The sequence below is a fragment of the Triticum urartu genome, chromosome 5A (genome assembly GCF_056163025.1).
Source record: "Triticum urartu cultivar PI428250 chromosome 5A, HENAU_Tu73, whole genome shotgun sequence".
Lineage (NCBI taxonomy): Eukaryota > Viridiplantae > Streptophyta > Magnoliopsida > Poales > Poaceae > Triticum > Triticum urartu.
Genome location: NC_141877.1, coordinates 572,973,030 through 572,988,925, shown reverse-complemented (window position 1 = coordinate 572,988,925; position 15,896 = coordinate 572,973,030). Strand labels below are relative to the sequence as shown.

General features: G+C 47.0%; 1 protein-coding gene across 1 annotated transcript; it reads right to left on the bottom strand.

Moving 5' to 3' along the window:
* Window positions 1–481: 481 nt before the first annotated feature.
* Window positions 482–1,873, bottom strand: LOC125507373 (GDSL esterase/lipase At4g10955-like). Its single transcript, XM_048671962.2, has 2 exons — window positions 1,667–1,873; window positions 482–1,545 (listed from the first exon to the last, which is right to left on the bottom strand). The coding sequence occupies exons 1-2, from the start codon at window positions 1,756–1,758 to the stop codon at window positions 558–560; spliced, it is 1,080 nt and encodes a 359-aa protein (XP_048527919.2). The 5' UTR covers window positions 1,759–1,873; the 3' UTR covers window positions 482–557.
* Window positions 1,874–15,896: the final 14,023 nt, after the last annotated feature.

Below are 15,896 nucleotides of genomic sequence, written 5' to 3'. Positions count from 1 at the left end.
TGTACCTTTATAGCCACCCAGTTACGTTGTGACGTTTGGCACACCAAAAGTATTCCTACGGTATCCGGGAGTTGCACAATCTCATGGTCTAAGGAAATGATACTTGACATTAGGAAAGCTTTAGCACACGAACTACACGATCTAGTGCTATGCTTAGGATTGGGTCTTGTCCATCACATCATTCTCCTAATGATGTGATCCCGTTATCAACGACATCTAATGTCCATGGTCAGGAAACCGTAACCATCTGTTGATCAATGAGCTAGTCAACTAGAGGCTTACTAGGGACATGGTGTTGTCTATGTATCCACACATGTATCTGAGTTTCCTATCAATACAATTCTAGCATGGATAATAAACGATTATCATGAACAAGGAAATATAATAATAACTAATTTATTATTGCCTCTAGGGCATATTTCCAACACCAGCTGCCCCTCAAGAGGCGTGCCACGGGCGCACCCCAACCCCTAGTGGATCTTAAAGCGATATTGGAGGACTAGGGTAGCAGGGCCTGGGTGCAAGTGCTTTAAAAATCCACGTCCGTAGTTTATGCTTCAGGTACCAGGGTACCTATAACGTGTGCCGGCGCCCAAGGCAAGCTCGTTGTCCGGTTTCCACCACTGCTGGAGGCCGTGCGCATCGAGGCTGGTTTGCGCGGTCTTCCACAGCATCGCCGATGGCAGGAGATGCGGCCGCTCCTTGTCCTTGCCAAGCAGGCTCCAGAGCATGTCGCGGTACGACAGTGTCATGGACTTGCTTGCAACGCAGGGAAAGCGGGAGTGAAAGCGGTCCACGAACTGCTGCCGCAGCTCGAAGTAGTCGATGAAGCCCTGGCAGATCCAGTCCTTCTCGTGCAGGTACAGATTCGGCACCCATGGGGAAAGCCGGTCGAACAGCTTCTCCATGCGCTCCCGGTGGCAACCCGAGACCGTCGCCGCACCGGCCTTGAAGAAGTAACTCGTGAAGTGCAGGTGCCTCTTGGCCACGTCCTGCGCGTTCAGCAAGTTCATCGCCGCCGTCAGCGACACCTGCGGCGGGTTGAAGAGGAAGGTAGGGAGGTTGAGCTCCCGCCTCTCCATCATGTCCCGCCCCACGTCCAGTGCCAGCGAAGCGCCGAGAGAGTGCCCGGCGAGCCAGACGTCGGCGCTTCCTAGGCCGGCTTGGCAATCCATAAGTTCGTCGACCGCCCGGCACGCTAGCTTGGAGCGTGTGCCATTCTTCGGTTTGTTGATCAATATTTCGAAGTCATGGTAGAGGTCTTTGATCACCACCTTCCACTCGGGATGCCTGAGCATGGTGCCCCTGAAGGCGACGACATACCGTGGAGAGGCTGGGTGGCGGGGGCCGGGCACGTGCTCGTAGATGGCACCATAGATGGACCTGCCCTCCGTGAGTTTCTGGTTGATGCTGAAGTGAAAACTCTCCCACCACGCCGGCGCCAGCGCCGCCGCCTCCGACCTGCCCATCGCTCTGTCGCTCTCGAGGACGTAAGCGCCTTTGACCATGCAGGCGACGATGCAGCGGCGGTGCTCCTCGTTGCCCCTGTGACACTCATGCATGTGGAGAGATCAGATCAGGCTATGGCGCTATGCAGTGCCTATATATGCATGATTGCCGCGGCCGCAGCACAGATACTAAAATCGCGCTGGCGCATATAACGTACCAGTCGATCATCGCCGCAGAAGAACCGGCGCGCACGATATGCTTGAGCGCATCCGCGTTAAAGCGGTCGGCGGTGTTTGAATTTGAACCCATCGGTCAATATGATGCGCTTGATCGAGATCGACCTACCTAGCTGGGGGTCTGAGGTGGTAGAAGCTAAGCTAGGTATGATCCACAACCTGAGCTTGTTTTGGTTGTATACTACTGAGCTTTACTGCTTTGATTGTGCTGAAGTTGCTGTGAAAACTTGCTTATATATACTCCGTTTACAAGTAGTTTCGAAAATCTACTCGTCATTGTTGGGAAGAAACAGAGAAGAAGATGGCAAGTCAACTCGGTCGTAACTGTCTAACAGACCCAGTCACTAACATGACATGCTCTTGCACGCAGAACCATAAGAGTATTAGCCAAGTGGTGGAGTGTATAGAACGATGTATGGCTCCCCATCTTCTCTTAATACAAAAGACACGCGGCTTGTGTGTTTCTGAAAGGAAAGAAAAAAAGGCAAGTGGAGTGTAGGTACGTACGTACTCACTCTTCGAATAGACAAGATCATGTCAAATGTCGCGTTTTGGCAAATGATTGGCTCCTTACTGACGGTGGAAAATGTTACTAGTAACGTAACATTGTCCACTGTGGTTTAATTACATAGACCGGGGCAGCATTGACGTGGGAGCGTGCGTGTAATGAAGATATAGTCACTGAACTAATTTTCGCCGTGCACCGTCGCTCATACGGTTCCGATGACGAGTTCGTCGCTGCCCCTTGTCCGGGCGCGGTGCACGCGCGGCATCGCCTTCGATGCCTAGTAGGAGGATGCGCTCCACGATTTCCTTCACCGCGCAGGCCGCCTTCGATGCTGCGAAACCCGGCACCGTCGCTCCACACGGGGCTCCGCCGCGACCTCTTGGCGCACGTCTGGCGGATAAGGAAGAGGTCCGTCTCACACTGTTGGGCGAGTGCCACACCGTGACCCGGCCACCGGGTGCGGTGGAGCTGACGCCTGCAGGGGCTGGAACATCTGAGGCTGAAGAAAAGGAGAAGACAAGGTTCACTGACGAAACTGAAGTTGGTTTGGCGGAGAAAGCCATGGCGGGAAATGGAAAGGCGCTGTCGATCGGTTTGACGTAGACAGGAGGAGTTGAGCGTGGGCCCATGTGGTTAGCGAGTGACGTGGGGCCAGTTACAAGCTCACAGTTGTACGCAGGCTAGATTATCGATCAAGAAATGAAGTCTCCTCTGCTCTTCTTCTTTCTCAAGTCTCATCATCGGTGTGCTTTCTGATAATGGAAATCGGAGTCCAGTGGGAGCTCCCTTTTTCAAAAAAATAAAATTAATAATCATAGGTCAGGTCAGGTCATACAATTGGTATTCAGAGCGTTCTCGGTCCAGCGTTGCGATGTCTCATACGCTCTTGGTCGACTAATAAAAATTTCGACCGCGGTTTGTTGTTAGCTGCAAGGCAGTAGACAGAAATCATACAATCAGTTAGATTGATTCGAAGGAATAGCCACGGCTCCATCACTCAAGCCAACCACAGAGTCTCAGTTCATCGGCGCCCAATTCATTCCAATGGAGGAGAAGCTGCAGACCAAGATCAAATAGATCAAGGCCCTATCCGAGCGGTCCGGCGCTCTGGATCTGGTCCAGAAGCAGCTCTACAATCTTTCGCTCGGCTGCCTCGGCCAAGTGCAGCGGGAGCAACAACAATTTCTCCGGGCCAACTAGTAATCGCCGATCAAGCGTGGTTCTGATATGCAGGCGCCGACCATATTAGTCTCAGGAGACGGAGGGGTCACACCGTTGTCTCCCTCCACCTCGGTCACCGGCAGTCCAGGCTGCGATGATGGCCAGGTGTGTCAGTCAGGCGCTACACAGTGGTGTGTGGCGTGGCGTCTAGCTGTCGGACGCTGCGCAAAAGTGTCAACTAGGTGAAAGAAATTCGCCAACTGTTCATTTTTGATATTGTTTCGTTCATGGGACAAATTTGTTGTTTTTGCCTCCATCGCTTCGATTATTGTTGATGTGTCTGAATCCTCTCATACAAATACATGTCATCGACACAACTAGGTGCCTAAAATGGAGTTTCCCCAATTCGCATTCTACTCGCTCTTATAATACTAGGGAGTATCAAATTCCTAGGAGTTCAAGGGAGTCTCGGTGATGTTGTTCATCGTTGAGAATACGGTGCACTGGTACCAAGCTGACAAGCTCACCGCCGGATGCATGACTGGTACACGTTCGGTGAAGATGTGATGCGGGAATTCAAGATCAATGTCCACCATGACAAGCTCCAAGAGTTGTATCCTCTCAAGGAGTCAGGCATGGTGGAGGAGTACAAGCGCAAAATTTTGATCAATTGGTGTATCAAATTGCAGGATCCTTCTGTTGAGCAACTCATTTCTAAATCAATTCAATATGGGATTGAAACTTGAATTAAGCGGGCATTTGGAGACTCGGTTACCACAAGCAGTGGCCCATGCTGCCACTTTTGCCATGGTACAGGAAGGTGATTTCTGATTTCGAAAGACGTGCAGTTTCAGGAAATAACTGTTCGAGATGTGCTTTAGAGGCATGTTGAGAAACGTAGTAGAAAAAATTGTCTTATGATTAACCAGGAACACTATGAAGATGTAATAACGGTTTATATCGGATCGTTACCAATTCCGCGTTGCACCGAAAGAAGATGAGTCGGTGTAGATCGTAGTTGAAGTCCCTCGTACTGTTCACGAACGATTTCTCGAATGGAAGACCGAAAGCACGGCCTCTTCACAGTTTGCAAGCGTACGGTCTTCACGATCCGACAATATTTTACCGTCCAGAGGTAATCATTGGCGGAGAATTAGAGGGACAATATTAGAATCACACTGGGCTTCTAATTATGAGGACCAGAGAGGATTAGATCTGGCTCTAGTTGGATCAACTAGAACTAGAACAAGAGAACTAGAGAAGGCTCCAAAACTTGTGTCTACAAGGGCCAAATCCTCAAGTATATAGGTTGGCGGGAGAGGAGGGGGGAGGAGTCCTTCCCCAAGAAGCTAGGAGTGTGCCACCTCCTATTGGGCCCGGTGACCCTGTTTAACACATCCCCGCACACACCGAGGGGCATGGAGCTTGCCGCGGAACTTCAAGCTAACTCCACGTTACGTGGTTGTTTCGAAGTGTCTCCACATCCTAGATGGAGTTGTTATCCTTTATGAAATAGTCCATGAATTGCACTACAAAATATGAATAAGGTGGTACTCAAAATAGACCTTGGAAAGGCTTATGACAAAGTCAAGTGGCCCTTTCTTCAACAGACTCTCAGAATGAAAGGATTTTCTGCAGAGTGACGCGCTATGATCCATAATTTCGTTTCTAGAGCTACTGTTGCCATTAAGGTCAATGATGACATTGGACACTTGTCACGCCCTCGATGCGGCTATATCTCCCACGTGTCGAAGCATGACTTAGAGGCATAACCGCATTGAAAGCAATGTCGCAAGTGAGGTAATCTTCGCAAACAACCCATGTAATACATAAGGGAAAGAGATACATAGTTGGCTTACATTCGCCACTTCACACAATACATGAATAAAGCATTACATCAATCAGATACAATCAAGGTCCGACTACGGAACCAAAATAAAAGAAGACTACCCCAAAAGCTACACAGATCCCCGATCGACCCCAACTGGGCTCCACAGCTGATCAACTAGAAAGAAACAACACAAAGGACAAGATCTTCATCGAGCTCCTCCTGAGCTTGGTTGCGTCACCTTCTCGGCAACATCGGCACCTGCAAACTGGTTTTGAAAGTATCTGTGAGTCACGGGGACTCAGCAATCTCACACCCTCGCGATCAAGACTATTTAAGCTTATGGGTAAGGCAAAGGTATGAGGTGGAGCTGCAGCAAGCGACTAGCATATATGGTGGCTAACATACGCAAAAGAGAGCGAGAAGAGAAGGCAAGGCACGATCGATAAAACTATGATCAAGAAGTGATCCTAGAACAACCTACGCCAAACATAACTCCAACACCTTGTTCACTTCCCAGACCCCGCCGAGAAGAGACCATCACGGTAACACACGCGGTTGATGTATTTTAATTAAGGTCAACTTCAGGTTTTCTACAACCGGACATTAACAAATTCCCATCTGCCCATAACCGCGGGCACGGCTTTCGAAAGTTCAAATCCCTGCAGGGGTGTCCCAACTTAGCCCATCACAAGCTCTCACGGTCAACGAAGGATATTCCTTCTAGCGGGAAGACCCGATCAGGCTCGGAATCCCGGTTACAAGACATCCTCGACAATGATAAAACAAGTCCAGCAAGACCGCCCGATGCGCCGACATCCTGATAGGAGCTGCACATATCTCGTTCTCAGGGCAACACCGGATGAACACTACGTACAGCTAAAACCAGCCCTCAAGTTTCCCCGAGGTGGCGCCGCAAGTGGCTCTAGTTTGGACCAACACTTAGACAAGCACTGGCCCGGGGGGGTTAAAATAAAGATGACCCTCGGGATGCGCGACTCACAAGGGAAAAAGGCTAGGTGGCGAATGGTAAAACCAAGGTTGGGCCTTGCTGGAGGAGTTTTATTCAAGGCGAATTGTCAAGGGATTCCCATTATAACCCAACCGCGTAAGGAACGCAAAATCCGGGAACATAACACCGATATGACGGAAACTAGGGCGGCAAGAGTGGAACAAAACACCAGGCATAAGGCCGAGCCTTCCACCCTTTACCAAGTATATAGATGCATTAATTAAATAAGAGATATTGTGATATCCCAACAAGTAAACATGTTCCAACTAGGAACAACATCTCCATGTTCCAACAAGGAACAAACTTCAATCTTCACCTGCAACAAACAACGCTATAAGAGGGGATGAGCAAAGCGGTAACATAGCCAAACAACGGTTTGCTAGGACAAGGTGGGTTAGAGGCTTGGTTTAACAATATGGGTGGCATGATAAGCAAGTGGTAGGTATCGCAGCATAGGCATAGCAAAAGAGCGAGCAACTAAGCAAGCAAAGATAGAAGTGATTTCGAGGGTATGGTCATCTTGCCTGAAATCCCGCAAGGAAGAAGAACGAGTCCACGAAGAAGACAAACGGACGTAGTCGAATGGATCCTCACAACTCCGGAACGAAACCGAAGCTAACGCGAGAAGTAACCCGGAAAGAAGCAAACAACATAGTAAAACAACCATCACATAAACATGGCATGATGCACAACCAAGTATGATGCATGTCCGGTTAAATGAAGCATGGCATGACAAAGTGCATAAGCAAACCTACAAATTAAGTGGAGCTCAATATGCAACGAGTTACATATTGACGAAACACCACATGACTTATTTAGTTCTCTCCCGTTTATGTACTCAACAATATTAAATGTTGATTATCATGGAAAGAGGTGAAACATAAAGGGATTATCTATCTAAACAATTTAAATGGGGCCGGATATAGCAAACAACAAATTCGGTAAATCCCCATATGCATTAGTAAATCCCCATCTTAATGTTGTTAACATGATGCGGATGACATGTTCAAGTTTTATGCAATTTTAAGAAAATGTTGACAAGAGCATTATGAAGCATTTGTCATCATGGCGGAAACGAAAAAGGGGTGCCACGGCAACGATAACGAAAATGGTGCCATGGCAGCGTTTCGGTTCCGGTAACTCGATTGAGATACCGATGCAAAGGAGAAGTGTGCGGATGCGTGCAAAAGATGGTGGGGCGCTCCCGGATTCCGGGTGTCCCACGAGTTGGCGACAAGGAAACGAGTGACAATTTGGACATGGTGCAAACATGAGCATCCCAAGCATCGCAAGCATTTGTTCACGGACGTCGTCTCGGGGTTATACCTTCGAAGTGTGCAAACGGGATGGCTCTCGTTCGGTGCCAAGTAGAGGAAGTAGACGTTCTCGGGACGTTCGTAGTGGAAGTAGTCGTTCTTGCATGCTCTAGGGTCGATGGTAGAGGTTCTCGCGATCTCGGCGACGGTAGTTGTACATGTAGGCGGCAGAGGACGACGAGGTGGCGAAGGAGCAGCTCTGCTTCGAGGAGCTGGTTCCGGTGGCGCGACGAACGGCAGGGTAGAGCAGGAGCAGGGGCTCGCCGGCAGGACAGGAACGAGGTGAAGCGGGGCCGGCGACGATGTTCAGAGGGACAGCGAGGTTCGACGACGGTGCACGGGGTCGCGCTGGTGTGGGGAGGCGCTGGACTTGGGCTCCGGCTGCGATGTGTGCTGGGGATTCAACCTACTCACTCCCCTGCTTGATGCAGGAGCCTGCGCCTGAGATCCAAGGCAGGAGAGGCGCGATGCAGGGTTTGCAAGGGAGCGGGGCCGAGCGAGGGGAAGGAGGAGCATGGGGGATCGAGAGCAAGGAGAGGGAAGGGGAGATCGAGCGGGTGGCATCGGGCACGGACGCTCCTGGCGGCGGAGGGAGAGGGAATCGGGAGAGGGAGGTAGCGATCGGCTAGGTTAGAGCTGTTAGGTGGGCCGACGTGGGAGGTTGGCCTGGGCTGGGCTGCTGGTTGGCCTGGCACTGAGGCCCAAGTGGCCAACTGGACCTCTCTCTCCCCCTCATATTTCTTTAGCAGAAAAGACAATAAGAGAGGAAAAGAAAGAGATGATTAGGAAAAGATTTTTGGACATGGGGATAATTTTCCCGAACTCACAAAAATACGCTTGTTTCGAGAAAATATAAAAGGCCAAGATTGGAAGATGTAAATCCAAACCCATTTGAATTTAATTCAAATGGGTTTGAACTAGGACTAGGTTTTGGAAGTGTCCAAATTTGTTGAGAATTTAGGTGGAGCTCCGGAAAATGACGAAAGGATATATGGGCAAAGTTTGGAGACCAAGAATTGAGATAACAAAGGCATGGGATATTTGCAAGTGTGTTATGGTTAATTCCAAATAAATGGAATAATTTTTATTATAGCTCCCTAATAGTATTGAGAGGCTTTAATATGTTATAAAGAGAAATCACAAGTGAATTCCCTCGATTTAAATGGATCAAAGATCCATGCCATTTATTTGGTTGAGTTAATAAAAGAAATAACATGATGGCATGATGACATGATGCAATGCACATGATGCAATGATGAATGCAAAGAACCAAAAAAATCACACGACGAAACCCGGAAACCATGGAAGGCATCTGAAGCTCCGGTCTTGGGGCGTTACAACACTCCACCACTACGAGAGGATCTCGTCCCGAGATCTAGAATGGCACCGGAGGGAAAATGGAAGAGAACGAGAAGAGGTAAAACTAAGTTGCTTCTTTGACAAACGAGTGAGACCAAAGAACCTTGAAAAGGTTAAGCCATTTCGAGAAAAGAATACAACAGAGATGAACGAAGTTGAAAACACTCCGTTAGAAAAGAGGAACAAGGAAGAACAACTTCGGGCAGCACTTCGATTGAAAAGAAAAGGAATTGAATAAGAACTTGGTAAGATGAGAAGATACTTGATGAAATCACAACACACTGCCCCCGGAACTATTGAATGAATGGAACAAGGGGTAAGAAAAATCTCAGACAGCACTCCGGTTGAAAAGAGATGCAAGGCTTGATAAGACAAAAGAACTTGAGCAGAATGGCACCACACTCCGGTTAAATGGATAGGCATGAAAAGAACGTGATCTTGACACACCAGATGATGGATTGAAGAGAGCAACATCACCATGCCTCCGGAACAAAAGAATAGACGATAAATAATTGAAATAAAAGAATGGGGAAGAAAATGCCAAGTTGTGCCACAATTGAGCTTGAAAAGGCATCCTTAGGAGAATGGTCGAACGGAGTTATTGGAAAGCCAACAACGAAAAGATTAAGCTTGATATGGTCTTATGGAGTACATCTCAAATTATGAGGTGACAACCTGCCACTTACGGGAAAAAGAATTGGATTGATAAGAACAAGGACACGAGAAGCTATCTCACCGGGAGGATAAATGAAGAACTTGGATCATTGATAAACACCACAAGAGCGACAATCCTTAAAGGAAAGCTTTAGGTGAAATATAACTCAAGATAATTCCAATGAAGAAAGTGATGGGTTTAAATACCTCATTCTTGACAACATTGGAATCATGAAACATGAACTCAAATTATCAAGAATGATATAATACCACCTCTATTGATACGGAAGGAAGAATTGCACTCCGGATTGCAAGATGAAGAATGCTTGAGCTCATCTGAAAAGAATCTTGATGAACACTTCAAGAAGGAATTAAATCCTTTATGAACCATCATGTAAAACCTTGATGAAGAACTCCGGTAACAAAAGGATGATCAAACGGAAGGAAAGAGAAGTTGAAAACACAAGGTGAAACCTTGTAATGATTTAGATGAATCTCCGTGGTGATATAATTGAAAAAGGTTGGAACTCCGGGAAAAAGATGAAAACAATTGAAATCAGGAATTTGATGAGCCTCCGGAATAGGGAATTAATCACTTGGATGAAACAAGAATAAGAATTACATTATGCTTATCCTTCACCAATTAAATTGATGACCATCAACGGATTTTACAAACTACTTATTCTTGTTGCAAAGGATTGAGGAGAGATGTAGCATAAACTTGGGAAATTATTGAACGGACCACCGGTAGGATAGAAATAACAAATGAATCGATACAATAACAAAGGAAGAGAAATCTTGAACGAGCCACCGGTAAGAATTGAAAATGAACGAAGAGAAGATAAATTAACACCGGGAAAAATTAGCAAATGAATGAAGATGCTTGAGAGAAATTATATATGAGAGAACGAAGAGATCATGCAGTGATTAGAGGATATTTGATCGATGCACCGGTAAAATTTAGAGAAAGAGAGCTCAAAGCTGAGAATGAAAAAACCCTAAAATGATGGACTCCGGATAATCAAACTGAGAAGACTCTTGAATTGCTCCTGATAGGTGAAAAGAATTTCCACAATCGCAAATAATTATGAGAGGATGGCAACAAGCTAGAATCGCGAATCTTGAAGAGAATGGAGCAAGATTTACGAGAAACTCTTCTTCGGTCTTCAAAATCTGAGAATGACGACGAGAAACACCACCATGAATTATTTAGATACACCGGGATGACGAATAGAAAGGTTGAGCCAACGGTGAAAAGAATTTGAAAGATCTTGGATAAAGGCATTTGACTGATGATAACTCATTCTTACGTCAAACTTGGAAAAGAATTTGAGAGTAACGCTAGGAAAATAAGAAGAGTCAGGTAAGATCCCGGGAAAAGACCTGTGGGTTAGGGCCCACTCAAAAAAAACACCATAGAACGATTTAAAAGAGAGAATGCACCGGTTGAGTTAAATGGCTTGAATGAGATAACAACCTCGAAATAGATTGAACTGATCTTGAATGAAAAAAAACGAGCCTTCTGAGATATCTTGAGCACTCCGGGACAATAGAATAGCGAGAGGTGAACGATTAAGAATTGCACCGGCATGAGAAAACATTGAGATACGGAAACGAATATGATCAACATCGAAAGCTTGAATTGGAACCACCGGAGAAGAAAGAGAACGAAGAATGATGAACTAGAAGCTTCGTTAGCATCTTCATGTGAACCACCGGGTAGAATATTGAAAGAAAAGAATGAAGAGACTTCACAAGAATAAAAGGATGCTTGATTAAGAAATCCGAGTCCTTGAAGAAAAGGGTGGGAGGGAGGGAAAACAAAGGCAACTTGGAGACGGATGAAACAAACACCGTTCAGAAGAAACTGATACTTGATCGCGGATGTTGAAATGATCGGCTTCACTTGAAGAGAAAACACACCGGTTGAAAAAGAATTAACATGACAATCTCGATTGTCATATCTCGATTGTCATGAAGGATTTGCATTCACATAGAAATGTGAGAACACCACTTAGGAAAGGTATGGAATCAACATTTGACATTGAAGCAACTCGAATACCACAAGTGAAAACAAAAACAAATGATTGGCTTGCAGAATAAGCCGGAACAAACATATGATAGAAATTTCGTCCGAAGTTTTCGTGGTGGGGCCTACACGGGCTCGATCGTACAGCACCATCATGTACAAGGCAGTGCACATGACATACGAAGCGTCCCCGAGTCGGCATAGCCAAGGACTCATTAAGACACAACGAGACCACTGTAAAACCAACCGTGGATAGGCGGACCACTAGACGTCGAACCCCAATTTCATATCATACATCTGTCGAAAAGATATCCTAAGAGGTACTTGAATTCCCACTTATAAACTCCTGAAATTTTTCCAGTTATGCAATCAGGTGTTGGGGATACAGGGGAAGCATAATATCTCACCCAAATCTAGCAAATCCTACATCCAGTTGTATCCATCCTTCAACACATAACCAAGAAACCTTCGGAAATCGTCTACCTCAACCTTCGAAAAGCATCCGTTATACGAGTTATGGCAATACTCCCGAACTCCCGCCCCAGTACTGGGTGGCGTCGAGGTTATCTCACCAACAACTGCATAAAAGAGATTTTCGATGTCGGCGAAACTAAACTCAGGTATTCCAGAACTGCAATGATAAAATTGTGACAACAACACCTCAGAGCTCAACTCCCTGGGACACTGCCACAACCCCTAAATTACAGGGGGCACCAAGAACAATGTTCTCGTCACAAAACCATCGGAACGATTCCAAGATACCCGTGTGATCCTAAAAAAAATTAGTGAAATTTGAGAAGAGAAGAGTCAAAACTCTACGTCAGGATGCCTCACCAGAGCGACGAAGGGACTGAGGAGTAAAAGAAGTCCTAACTCTCCGATATATATAATCCTAAATGACTCAAAACATTTTTCTAGACTCAACTCGTCAGCTAATTCGATCAAGCAGGGGGGCTCCTAAAGTCGGGGAAGGCTCTGATTACCAACTTGTCACGCCCTCGATGCGGCTATATCTCCCACGTGTCGAAGCATGACTTAGAGGCATAACCGCATTGAAAGCAATGTCGCAAGTGAGGTAATCTTCGCAAACAACCCATGTAATACATAAGTGAAAGAGATACATAGTTGGCTTACATTCGCCACTTCACACAATACATGAATAAAGCATTACATCAATCAGATACAATCAAGGTCCGACTACGGAACCAAAATAAAAGAAGACTACAACAAAAGCTACACAGATCCCCGGTCGACCTCAACTGGGCTCCACAGCTGATCAACTAGAAAGAAACAACACAAATGATGAGATCTTCATTGAGCTCCTCCTGAGCTTGGTTGCATCACCTGCTCGGCAACATCGGCACCTGCAAACTGGTTTTGGAAGTATCTGTGAGTCACGGGGACTCAGCAATCTCACACCCTCGCGATCAAGACTATTTAAACTTATGGGTAAGGCAAAGGTATGAGGTGGAGCTGCAGCAAGCGACTAGCATATATGGTGGCTAACATACGCAAAAGAGAGCGAGAAGAGAAGGCAAGGCACGATCGATAAAACTATGATCAAGAAGTGATCCTAGAACAACCTACGTCAAACATAACTCCAACACCGTGTTCACTTCCCGGACCCCGCCGAGAAGAGACCATCATGGTAACACACGCGGTTGATGTATTTTAATTAAGGTCAACTTCAGGTTTTCTACAACCAGGCATTAACAAATTCCCATCTGCCCATAACCGCGAGCATGGCTTTCGAAAGTTCAAATCCCTGCAGGGGTGTCCCAACTTAGCCCATCACAAGCTCTCACGGTCAACGAAGGATATTCCTTCTAGCGGGAAGACCCGATCAGGCTCGGAATCCCGGTTACAAGACATCCTCGACAATGGTAAAACAAGTCCAGCAAGACCGCCCGATGCGCCGACATCCTGATAGGAGTTGCACATATCTCGTTCTCAGGGCAACACCGGATGAACACTACGTACAGCTAAAACCAGCCCTCGAGTTTCCCCGAGGTGGCGCCGCAAGTGGCTCTAGTTTGGACCAACACTTAGACAAGCACTGGCCCGGGGGGTTAAAATAAAGATGACCCTCGGGATGCGTGACTCACAAGGGAAAAAGGCTAGGTGGCGAATGGTAAAACCAAGGTTGGGCCTTGCTGGAGGAGTTTTATTCAAGGCGAACTGTCAAGGCGTTCCTATTATAACCCAACCGCGTGAGGAACGCAAAATCCGGGAACATAACACCGATATGACGGAAACTAGGGAGGCAAGAGTGGAACAAAACACCAGGCATAAGGCCGAGCCTTCCACCCTTTACCAAGTATATAGATGCATTAATTAAATAAGAGATATTGTGATATCCCAACAAGTAAACATGTTCCAACTAGGAATAACATCTCCATGTTCCAACAAGGAACAAACTTCAATCTTCACCTGCAACTAACAACGCTATAAGAGGGGTTGAGCAAAGCGGTAACATAGCCAAACAACGGTTTGCTAGGACAAGGTGGGTTAGAGGATTGGTTCAACAATATGGGTGGCATGATAAGAAAATGGTAGGTATCGCAGCATAGGCATAGCAAAAGAGCGAGCAACTAAGCAAGCAAAGATAGAAGTGATTTCAAGGGTATGGTCATCTTGCCTGAAATCCCGCAAGGAAGAAGAACGAGTCCACGAAGAAGACAAACGGACGTAGTCGAACGGATCCTCACAACTCCGGAATGAAACCGAAGTTAACGCGAGAAGTAACCCGGAAAGAAGCAAACAACATAGTAAAACAACCATCACATAAACATGGCATGATGCACAACCAAGTATGATGCATGTCCGATTAAATGAAGCATGACATGGCAAAGTGCATAAGCAAACCTACAAATTAAGTGGAGCTCAATATGCAACGAGTTGCATATTGATGAAACACCATATGACTTATTTAGTTCTCTCCCGTTTATGTACTCAACAATATTAAATGTTGATTATCATGGAAAGAGGTGAAACATAAAGGGATTATCTATCTAAACAATTTAAATGGGTCCGGATATAGCAAACAACAAATCCGGTAAATCCCCATATGCATTAGTAAATTAATGCAAACAACAATTTAAACCATCTTAATGTTGTTAACATGATGCGGATGACATGTTCAAGTTTTATGGAATTTTAAGAAAATGTTGACAAGAGCATTATGAAGCATTTTTCATCGTGGCGGAAACGAAAAAGGGGTGCCACGACAACGATAACGAAAACGGTGCCATGGCAGCGTTCCGGTTCCGGTAACTCGATTGAGATACCGATGCAAAGGAGAAGTGTGTGGATGCGTGCAAAAGATGGTGGGGCGCTCCCGGATTCCGGGTGTCCCACGAGTTGGCGACAAGGAAACGAGTGACAATTTGGACACGGTGCAAACATGAGCATCCCAAACATCGCAAGCATTCGTTCACGGACGTCGTCTCGGGGTTATACCTTCGAAGTGTGCAAGCAGGACGGCTCTCGTTCGGTGCCAAGTAGAGGAAGTAGACGTTCTCGGGACGTTCGTAGTGGAAGTAGTCGTTCTCGCATGCTCTAGGGTCGATGGTAGAGGTTCTCGCGATCTCGGCGACGGTAGTTGTACATGTAGGCGGCAGACGAACTTGACGGTTCCGTTACCCGGTTCTTCGGAGACGGAAGTAGTCGTACACGTTCCGTAGATGTTCATGTCATCGGTGTCGTGGTACTTGGGGTCTTCGGACTCTCCGGTCCCGTTCTTGCGACGGCAGTCATTCACGTTTGTTCGGAGAGGTACTAGATGCACCCCGGATCTGTAGTCGTACACGCACGTAGATGAACTTGGCGGGTCCTCGACGTCCTGGTACTTGGCGTTCGGTGCGGTACTTGATGAATCCCGAAACGGTCTTAGGCGTCTTCGCGCGTAGGGGTACTTGGCGTTTTCGCGTCATCGGTCTTGTCGGTCCCGGACTCGGCAACGTAGTTGTGCAAGAGCGTCATCGGACTTGTCGAATCCGAAGTCTTCGAGAGTCTTCGTGTAGCCGTTCATGTCGTAGTCGGACTTGGCAAAATGCACACTGATGGTAGTGGAACTTGCGTCGGTCGTCGTGGTACTAGGGACCTGATCTGGGCGTGATCCAAAAATAAGACACGACGTTGGGGGAAGACCCGAAAGCGCTCCCAGAGTCAAACGCAGGGTCGTGCGCAGCGGTCGAGGAACTGCTGCTTGATGTAGGGGGCTGGTGAGAAGGGCCCTGCAGGTCATCGGGGCTTGACGCGCCGGCGGCAGAGGACGACGAGGTGGCGAAGGAGCAGCTCTGCTTCGAGGAGCTGGTTCCGGTGGCGCGACAAACGGCGGGGTAG

What these genes read in the sequence shown, in the direction of transcription:
- LOC125507373 (XM_048671962.2), bottom strand. Translation starts at nt 1,758, where the DNA reads ATGGGTTCAAATTCAAACACCGCCGACCGCTTTAACGCGGATGCGCTC. An exon ending in TCTGCGGCGATGATCGACTG is followed by an intron (nt 1,546 to 1,666) that starts GTACGTTATATG and finishes TGAGTGTCACAG; the next exon opens with GGGCAACGAGGAGCACCGCC.